Source organism: Chiloscyllium plagiosum, chromosome 3, assembly GCF_004010195.1.
Source record: "Chiloscyllium plagiosum isolate BGI_BamShark_2017 chromosome 3, ASM401019v2, whole genome shotgun sequence".
In the NCBI taxonomy this organism is placed as follows: Eukaryota; Metazoa; Chordata; class Chondrichthyes; order Orectolobiformes; family Hemiscylliidae; genus Chiloscyllium; species Chiloscyllium plagiosum.
Genome location: NC_057712.1, coordinates 68,987,774 through 68,998,743, shown reverse-complemented (window position 1 = coordinate 68,998,743; position 10,970 = coordinate 68,987,774). Strand labels below are relative to the sequence as shown.

Here is a 10,970-nt window from a genome sequence, read left to right as displayed (position 1 = left end):
GACTGGCTTGTATACCCTTGAGTTTCGAAGATTGAGAGGGGATCTGATTGAGACGTATAAGATTATGAAAGGATTGGACACTCTGGCAGTAGGAAACGTATTTCCATGATGGGTGAGTGCCGAACCAGAGGACACAGCTTAAAAATACAGGGTAGACCATTTAGGACAGAGTTCAGGAGAAACCTCTTCACCCAGAGAGTGGTGGCTGTGTGGAATGCTCTGCCCCAGAGGGCATCGGAGGCCCACTCTCTGGATTCATTTAAGAAGGAGTTGGATAGAGCTCTCAAAGATAGTGGACCTATTGTCTATTGTCTAATATGTAAGGTGATCAGGAAAGTGGGCAAGCCATTTGGTTTACTGGTGGAGGCGCTGGTAAATATAGCTGCATGTGTTAAAACATTAGAATGCAGTGTGTCCCACAGGGTGCCAAAGTGGAGTCAGTATAACGTAATTTAACAGCAAGACATAAAGTTGGTGGAAATATTTCTCTTTCATCAATGCTGCTCCAGGTATTTTATCTGACGTTAGATATCATTTTCATTATCTCAGATTTTAAAACATCTCCCATGCTGTGAATTAACAAACATTTTATTCAGAGATATGGCCATGACCTGCAATTTCTAGCTGGGAGATGGAAAATATTTTTGCTTTAAAATAGCTTTTAATATGATAGAAAAGCAAATTGGCTAACCAGTGTAGTTCTGTCACATTTGAAACAAATAAAGTATGGTTGTTGCACATGGAGAGCGCTGCAGGAATACAAAGCTACTTAAATTTGTTGCTGGGTTGGCCATTTTGTGTACCTCACCAGATTCTAAGAGCTACAAGAACTTCTTTGAATACATTGTAAAAGCTTTCTTAAATATGGTGCTGGGCCCTTGCTGTTTGTTGTGTACATTAATGATCCCGACATGAACATAGAACATAGAACAATACAGCGCAGAACAGGCCCTTTGGCCCTCGATGTTGCGTCGACCTGTGAACTATTCTCAGCTCGTCCCCCTACACTATCCCACCATATGCTTATCTAAGGATTGTTTAAATCTCCCTAATGTGGCTGAGTTGACTACATTGGCAGGTAGAGCATTCCATGCCCTTACCACTCTCTGCGTAAAGAACCTGCATCTGATGTCGATCTTAAATCTATCACCCCTCAATTTGTAGTTATGCCCCCTCGTACAAGCTGACATCATCATCCTAGGAAAAAGACTTTCACTGTCTACCCTGTCTAACACTCTGATCATCTTGTCTCTATCAAATCCCCCCTTAGCCTTCTTTTTTCCAATGAGAACAGACCCAAGTCTCTCAGCCTTTCCTCATAAGACCTTCCATCCAGACCAGGCAACATCCTGGTAAATCTCCTCTACACCTTTTCCAATGCTTCCACATCCTTGCCGAAATATGGCGACCAGAATTGTACACAATATTCCAAGTGTGGCCGCACCAGTGTTTTGTATAGTTGCAGCATGATATTGCGGCTCTGGAACTCAATCCCTCTATGAATGAAACCTAACACACTGTATGCCTTCTTAACAGCACTATCAACCTGGGTAGCAACTTTCAGGGATCTATGTACATGGACTCCAAGATCCCTCTGCACATCCACGCTACCAAGAATCTTTCCATTGACCCAGTACTCTGCCTTCCTGTTATTCTTCCCAAAGTGCATCACCTCACATTTAGCTGCATTGAACTCCATTTGCCACCTCTCAGCCCAATTCTGCAGTTTATCCAAGTCCCCCTGCAACCTGTAACATTCTTCCAAACAGTCCACTACCCCACCGACTTTAGTGTCGTTTGCAAATTTACTAATCCATCCACCTATACCTGCGTCTAAGTCATTTATAAAAATGACACACAGCAGTGGTCTCAAGACAGATCCTTATGGCACACCACTAGTGGCCAGACTCCAGGCTGAATATTTTCCATCATCTCGCTGCCTTCTTTCAAAAAGCCAGTTTCTAATCCAAACTGCTAAATCACCCTCAATTCCAGGTCTCTGCATTTTCTCCAACAGCCTACCATATGGAACCTTTTCAAAGGCTTTACTGAAGTCCATGTATACCACGTCAACTGCCCTACCCTCACCTACATGCTTGGTCATCGGAGACATAATCAGTAATTTTGCAGATGACGTGATAATTGATACTGCAGTATATAGTGAGGATGAAAGCCTTAGATGATAGGATATTATAAATAGGCTGAACTGTGGCAAATGGATCTTAACCATGAAAAGTGTGAGGTAATGCATTTTAGGAGGACTAAAAGGCAAGCGTTTATATGTTGCATGGTATGATCCTAAGATGAATGGAGGATTAGAGGGATCTTGATGTGCATGTCCATATACATTTCAAGGTAGCAGGACAGGTAGCCAAGGTGGCAAATGGAACACCTTCCTTTATTTGTCATAGCATTGAATGCAAGAGCAAGGAGGTTATGATTAGAGCAGTATGTTATTTAGGCTACAGCTTGGGTACACTCAAATGGGAAAAAATTTGTTTGCACTGGAGAGAGGATGCAGAAGAGACTTTTCAGGTTGTTGCCTGGGCTGGGCTGGGCTGGCTGGACGATCCCGCTCAGAGAGACTAGATAGGCTGACATAGTTGTCCTTAGAGTAGAGGAGGAAAAGAGGGACCCAGTGGAGGTGTACAAAGTTCTAAGGTTAGTAGACAGGACAGGTAGGGAGAGACGTAGGATGAGGAAGTATCAAAACTATGCCATGTCCAGTGCAGATCCTTGCTGCTGTGTTTCAAGTAATGTGAATTTTCTAACTTTCCTGGTAAAATTGTCATGTTAGCAAACCCAAGGATATTTGCAAATTAAAATGAGACAATCTATGATCCGTTAAAAGCCTGTACAGACTTTTACCCTTTAGCAATGACCCATGATCTGGTGATGAAAGCGTTGTTGTTACTACCTCACCCAGTGATCCAGAGGATGGTGTAAAGAATACGAAGGACGGTGAGCTTATAGAAATATGTGAAGGTCTTAAAGAAGGCCATCTGCATCAGTCTGAGGTTGGCATTGATGACTACTCTTGTCAGAGTGTTTTTGACAATGTTCTGCGATGGTGTGTGCAAGTATAAAATGTTATGATGTTATTTGCTCTTCCAGAGATGAGATCCGTCATCTTTACCAACAACTCCGTGAGAAAGAGGTGATGAGAGAGCAGGACCGCTTCCTCAGGAGTAAAATAGCAGATGACTGTGCTGCGATGACCAAGGAAAATGCTGTGCTACATTCACAGACTCTGGAGCTTAATAAACAATTGGAAAGGGTATGTAAAAACTACCCTTGTGCAGAATTCAGTGTTTGAAACTAGAGGCTGAACTCAGACCCAACAAGGTCTTCAAAGGGATTGGGACAATGTCCCTGCACACCAGTCCAGCTTAGAGACTTTCCCTGTCTGCCTGGTTTCAACTGCAGCAACTTACTGTGTGTAAGTTCCTTGCACACCCTAACCCTCCTCCATTGGTGATCTGACTTCAGATTCTTTAAATTTTAAAAAATTGAAGAGAAGGTGCCTTCAACCTCATGGGCCCCTCCCTCTCTCTTCCCTAAGAGGCCAGTATACTTCAGTGTAGTAAGGCCTCCTGTTGGCCCTCTGGCTCTGAGGCCCTTCCCTTTGTCCTTAATTGGACAGTGGATCTAGCTTCCGGCCAGTAAAGTGGCTAATTTGGCATAAATCATAACCAGGTGACTATTTGCCACACGTTACAGGCTTCTGACTCCTATTTACCCAACTATCCCAATGTCCAAAGTCAAAATGCTGCTGTCAGATAATTGACCAATTTCAGTTAGGTTTGATTAAAGTTAATCATGTATTAAAGTTGAGGTGTCATAGTTGACAGAACAGGTTTAAAACTGGAATAAGTAATGTTCCAACTAATAATTTACAAAATAAGACCCAGAATAAAATAAACTCATTAGTGCCAGTTAATCAACTGTAAAATATCACAAATGTTTAAAGTAGATGTTTTATAAAGTTCAGCATGTCTATAGTATTACGTCCAATGTTATCTTATGGTAACAAAAAACAAATTGAATGCCACATTCAAATAACGTGGGATCAGATGGTCAGGATCATGCCAAGCAGGAAATGGAAATGTCTTCTAGCTGCAGGAATGGGAAACCCAGACAGCCACTGAGTGGTGAAGTTGGTGTATGGTTGTAACACTTACTGAAGCAATGTGCAGCTGTAAGTACCTACAATGTTATAGTGTCCACCTATCTTTGAGCCTGAGTTCAAATCACATCTGCTCCACAGTTGTGTAGTAACATCTATGAACAGCTTGATAAGGAAAATATCTACCTTCAGTAGGACTAGATGAAGGCCCAAATTTCTCAGAGCATCGTGTAATGAACTGACTTTGTCACAGCTAAGGAAGCAGGCCATCCTTTAGAAGCATAGAATCCCTACAGTGGAAGCAAGCCATTCGGCTCATCGAGTCCATACCAACCCTACAAAGTGCAAACCATCCCACTCCCCTATCCCTGTCACCCTGCATTTCTAGAGGCTAACCCATCTAGCCTGTACATCCCTGGACACTATGGGCAATTTAGCATGGCCAAGCAACCTAATCTGCATGTATTTGGAGTGTGGAAGGACAAAAGCAGATGGACAAAACCCACACAGGTACAGGGAGAATGTGCAAACTCCTCACAGATAGTCACCCAAGGATGGAATTGAACCCAGCTCTTGGCACTGTGAGGCAGCAGTACTAACCACTGAGCCACTGTGTCACACATTTAGGTGAGTAGTGGGAAGCCCATATTATATGGCAGTCCCTACATATGAACCAGAAGTAAACGTAGGACATTCAAACCCTTAAACCTGTGCTTCCATTCAGTAAGGCCATGGCTGATCTGTTTCTGTATAAAATTCCACATTCCCTTGCTCTCACTGAACCTTGGACTCCCCTGCATAACAAGAAACTACCTCCACTGAGAGTTTCAAAGTTGCATAACTATTTGTGAGATAGAAAAGTTCTCATCTCTGTCTTAAGAGGCCGGACCCTATGTTTTAAATGATGCCCCCCTAGTCTGGACTTACCTACAACAGGAAACATCTTTTTCATGTCCACCTTGCAAAATTGCTCAGGATCTTTTATACTTCAATAACGACACTGAGTTATAGACTTTCATAGCATACATAGAGGCCATTTGGTCCATTGTTCATCATCATTTTCCTATCTAGTCATATTTTTCAGTACTTAGCTTGTGACTTTGTGTGCCATGGCATTTTATATGTTTATTTAAATACATCTTAAACTTTATGAGGGTCTCTGCCTTGACCGCCTTTGCACACAGTGAATTGCAGGTACCCACCATTCTCTGGTAAAAGTATTCTTCCTGAAATCCCCTCCAAACCTTTTGCCCTTGAACTTAAATCTATGCCCCTGGCTCTTGAGCCCTCTAATAATTCAAAACATTTATTCCTATCCACCCTCGTGCTCCTCATATCTTTTTGTACTCCCCAATCAGGTCCCACCCTCACCTTCTCTTTTCTGAGAGTAACAACACCAGCCTATCTAGTCTATCTTCATGTTATTACCTCCCAATTGCCTGTTTATTGTGCAAAACCTCAAGCAAATCCTATTCTGTATTTGACATTTGTAAAGCTCTATTGCAGTGATGATATCTGTCACTGTGAAAAACTCAGATTTTATAATCCCAAACCCAGAGAGACACAAGATGACTGATTTGAGATAATTTAATTGAAGGGATCAATTTATGTGTCTTGGTACCATTCCCCATAGGTGGTAAATATAGCATGGTATGGAAAATGTTCCAAATGTTTGTATTTGTAATTAAAATTTTCCCATCATGCTAACTGAATTTGTTTACAGCTCTCTTTCCTTGGGAGCTAGCTGTCTTTTTCAAACATGCCAATATTACTCTTCTCCTCAAAATCTAATCCTTAACTCCTGTGCCTTTGCAATTTCCCAGCCCATCTCCAACTTCCCTTTCCTCTGATCCATTAACATGCTGCTGCCTCCCAAATTTATTCTCACCTTTCCTGAAACTCCACAATTAATTCCAAAAAAGTTTCCACCTTCCTGCAGTATTGTAATAGATTTTTATAAACTCACCACTGACATCCTATCTGCTGATGACATAGGTCAGCAGTCCTTCCTCATTTTTCACTTGGCTCCATTTTTGTTTATGGAATCAAAGCTGGAGAATCTCCAAAAGTGGTTTCTCTTCCCATTCTCAGTTGAAGGATTTAACCTTGGCCCCTCTGATTTGTACTTATATGCTGCCCTTTGATGACGACATTCCAGACACACATCAGTTTCCACATGCATGCTCACAGTTCAAGACTCTACCTCATAATATCAGATTGAGAGAAGAGATAAAGTTGTCAGATTGCTTATTTAAGATCCAGGTGAGCAGATATTTCCTCTCATTAAACATTGGAAAGTATGAAATATTATCTTTGGTCCTCACCACATCACAGATTCCATCCCTCTCCCTGGCAATTGTCTCAGAATAAACCAGCCTGTTCAAAACCTCTGGGACATATCTGACCTGGAGATTAAATTTCTACTTTTAACTTTGTGTCGTAACAAAGAGCATCTGTTTCCACCTCCTTAACATTGCCTGTTCTCATCCTGTTGAAATCCTAATCCATGCCTTTGTTACCTCCAGACCTGACTCACCCTGGACAATTCCAATCAACCCTTACCAGCCACCAACATAAGTTCATCCTTAACACTGCTGCCCATATTCCACTTGCAACAACTTCCAGTCGCCCATCGCTCTTGTACTTGCTCATCTGCATTTTCTCCAGTTTAACAATGCCTTGATTTTCATGTTCTCAAACCCCTCCATGGTTTCAGTATCTACATATACCCATCCTGCTCCACAGCTATTTAAGATATCTGCATTGTCCTAATTCTGTCCTCTGCACTTCTGGTTGTATTTGCTCTGCCACTGATGACTATACCTTCAGCTGTCTCACCCCTAAACACTTAGGATGCCCTCCCTAAATCTCTCCAGCTTTCTTCCTTGTGTTCCTTCTTTAAGACTCTCCGAAAAGCTCCCCTCTTTGATCATCTACATCCATTTTTCCTTTTTAGGTTTGGAACCAAATTTTATTTTGTCATTGTCTATGTAAAGCATATTTGAATATTTCTAAATGCAAGCCTTTTCCTATATTGCAAATGGCAAGAACAATAGCATAATTCTGATTGTCCTTTAACAATAATGTAGTAATACCAGTGATGTCATTCCTGTGTGATGTGTTATAGGAGAGAATGCTGAAAGAGGAGACAGATATTTGTCGTTCTTCCAGTGTCGTTCAACTGATCACTGTAAAAGGCCAAGAGGAGCAACTGCGGTATGAAGTCAAACGACATAAGGAACTCCTAGAAATGGAGAAAATAAAATTTAAGGAATTAATGGAAAAGGTAGTTAGAGTTGATGTAAAAATAATGAACACAAAATAGTAACTTCTGCAGATCATTTCTTTCAAAGGAAAAATAAATTTACTGGAATCAATATATTGATCAATGCCACATCTCAACTTCAATTCACTGTCTTCTCTCTGATACGCCATTATCAAGACAATTTGAAAAGATACGAAGGAAAATATAATTGTGAGAAGAAAGAGGGTGGATAAATATAATTTGAATTGTTTTTATGCAAGGACTGGTCAGGTGGAGTTTTCTTGTGCTGCGTCTTCTACATATTTTTAATATCAGAAGTTAGTAGAAGAGTCAAGATTGGAGATATATATCTATTTCTGGGTTCCGAGAATATCTTCTATAAATACTACTTACCCCCATCTACTGACAATTCTGATGAAGAGTCACCAGACTCAGAATGTTAACGCTGCTTTCTTACAACAGATGATGGCAGACCTGCTGAGTTCCTCCAGCAATTTCAGCTTTTGATCTATATTAATTTTGCTATCCAGAATCAGGCTGCATAATTATCCACAGAGCTACAGAAAATAAAAATCAAGTTAAATCAGCAAAAAAAAATCTGCATACCCAACAAGGGTGATGGCAAGTGCTGCCCTCTGCCAAGGGTTCTTACTATCAAGAGCTTTTTGACATTTCTGCTCCTTTTGTGTTGTGCAAAATGAGTGATGCAATTGGAAAAGTCATTTTAGCTGTTTAGTCGTTCTGAATACATAGAGTATAGGGAGCCACGACATCCAATAAATGACACATATATAGTGCAGTTTTAGTAACTTTATTTAAGTTGCAAAGTAAATAGTTATAGAACTCCAGAAATCTCCCAAAGGCAGGTAACTCAAGGCCATACTGTGCCTGAACTTTGAGGTGCTGGTCTACAGCCAAGCAAAACATTATCTGACGTCACTGTGGGAAATGTTCATGAAATAGTCCTGCTCACGTGCAAAAAGGACCATGTGAAAGAACATAGGATTTTACTGGAGAAAGCTCCAAATTGATGTAAACAATCAGAAAATTGGTACATACCAATGTTTTAACGCAAACATATATGAAATTAAGGAAAAAAAAATGGTTTTACATTAATACATGGATTTGCGTCCATAACACTACTCAATTTATTCTCATTATTCCTCTGGTGATAATTTGATTTTTAATTTCTCTCCTAAAATGAACCAAGAAAGATTAATGAAAATTCAGAAGAATGTCCAGGTTTGCTTATTAATACAATGTTATGCTTAATATAGTAAATGAGGTATTCCCCAAATGTTTTATATCTACAATTAAATTGAATGTTGATTAATTAGCTGTGCATTTGGTTTAGCATTAAATTAGTTTGAGAAAACTAGTATTTGTAGCGCCGATTCTAATCATGTTTTGAAAAATTTTCAAGATTCTACTTCTTGAGCAAGGGAAGACTTCAATTGAACTGAATGAAGCCACTGTGCGCAGTCGTATAGCTGAGATAAAGAGCCGATTTTCATGTGATGAAGAAGAAAACCTGCAGCTCCAAAGGGACAAAGCACTACTAGTTGACCTTATTACTGATTTACAGAAGCAGGTATTTGATTCCTTGGCTAAATATTCACTCTCTGCAATAATTTAAAATCAGCCTTGGTGTATAGTAGAAGCCAATTGCATTCTGAAAATTGTGAAAGAACTTTAGAATTTAATTATCTAAATGTGCTTTTATTGCTATCAATTGGAAGTGAAATCAAAATTAATTTTAAAAATGTAGTCATGAAATATGCACTTGCAGGTTTAGATCACCTTCCAGAGAAATACAGTACAGAGAGGTCATATGGCTGTCTATCTTGTGTGAAAGAGAATTGATCCTATTTATTTGCTCCTTCACTGTACCTCACGATACTTATATTCAACGACTTATCCAATTCCATCTTAAATTATATTATACTGTCTGCTTCAGTTGTCATTTATTTTAAAGTTTTTCCATGCTCTCAACCCATTTCTGAATTTTGAAAAGTAAAGATCACCTTTTATTTTTCTGTGAATACTCATTGAGTTCCTGTCCCAGATTTTTTAAAGCCTTTCAATAGACAATAGATGCAGGAGTAGGCCATTTTGCCCTTCGAGCCTGCACTACCATTCAATATGATCGTGGCTGATCATCCTTAATCAGTATCCTGTTCCTGCCTTATCTCCATAACGCTTGATTCCACAATCCTTGAGAGCTCTATCCAACTCTTTCCTAAATGAATCCAGAGACTGGGCCTCCACTGCCCTCTGGGGCAGAGCATTCCACACAGCCACCACTCTCTGGGTGAAGATGTTTCTCCTCATCTCTGTCCTAAATGGTCTACCCCGTATTTTTAAGCTGTGTCCTCTGGTTCGGCACTCACCCATCAGCGGAAACATGTTTCCTGCCTCCAGAGTGTCCAATCCTTTAATAATCTTATATGTCTCAATCAGATCCCCTCTCAGTCTTCTAAACTCAAGGGTATACAAGCCCAGTCGCTCCAATCTTTCAACGTAAGATAGTCCCGCCATTCCGGGAATTGACCTTGTGAGAGTTGTGAACCTGCATCTGACTACTCACCTAACCTGTCCAGGTCACCCTATAATCTCCTAACATCCTCCTCACATTTCACCCTGCCACCCAGCTTAGTATCATCAGTAAATTTGCTAATGTTATTACTAATACCATCTTCTATATCGTTAATATAGTAAAGAGCTGCGGTCACAGCACTGATCCCTGCGGTACCCCATTGGTCACTGCCTGCCATTCCGAAATGGAGCGGTTTATCACTGCTCTTTGTTTCCTGTCAGCCAACCAACTTTCAATCCAAGTTAGTACTTTACCCCCAATATCATGCGCCCTAATTTTGCTCACTAACCTCCTATGTGGGACTTTATCAAAATCTTTCTGAAAGTCCAGGTACACTACATCTACTGAATCTCCCTCGTCCATCTTCAGAGTTACATCCTTTAAACATTCCAGAAGATTAGTCAAGCATAATTTCCCCTTCATAAATCCATGCTGACTCTGACCTATCCTGTTACTACTATCCAGATGTGTCGTAAGTTCATCCTTTATAATAGACTCCAGCATCTTTCCCACCACTGAGGTCAGACTAACTGGTCTATAATTTCCTGCTTTCTCTCTCCCACCTTTCTGAAAAATTGTTACAACATTAGCCACCCTCCAATCCACAGGAACTGATCCCGAATCTATCGAACTCTGGAAAATAATCACCAAAGCATTCACGATTTCTCGAGCCACCTCCTTCAGTACCCTGGGATGTAGACCATCAGGCCCCGGGGGCTTATCAATCTTCAGACCTAACAGTCTCTCCAACACCAATTCCTGGCAAATATAAATTCCCTTAAGTTCAGGTCCTTCAGCCACTGTTACCTCAGGGAGATTGCTTGTGTTTTCCCGAGTGAACACAGATCTGAAGTACCAATTCAATTCTTCTGCCATTTCTTTGTTCCCCGTAATATATTCCCCTGTTTCTGTCTTCAAGGGCCCAATTTTAGTCCGAAGCGTTTTTTTGCCTTGCACATACCTAAAAAAGCTCTTACTATTCT

General features: G+C 40.5%; 1 protein-coding gene across 4 annotated transcripts in view; it reads left to right on the top strand.

The window, feature by feature from the left end:
• The window catches only part of LOC122544716 (A-kinase anchor protein 9-like), a 54,979-nt gene that overhangs the window by 20,511 nt on the left and 23,498 nt on the right, over positions 1-10,970 (top strand). For all 4 annotated transcript variants that reach the window (XM_043684027.1, XM_043684036.1, XM_043684009.1 and 1 more), the window contains 3 exons: positions 3,115-3,277; positions 7,254-7,412; positions 8,815-8,982. In XM_043684027.1, coding sequence (XP_043539962.1) covers positions 3,115-3,277; positions 7,254-7,412; positions 8,815-8,982 — 490 coding nt within the window. The remainder of the gene's footprint in view (positions 1-3,114; positions 3,278-7,253; positions 7,413-8,814; positions 8,983-10,970) is intronic.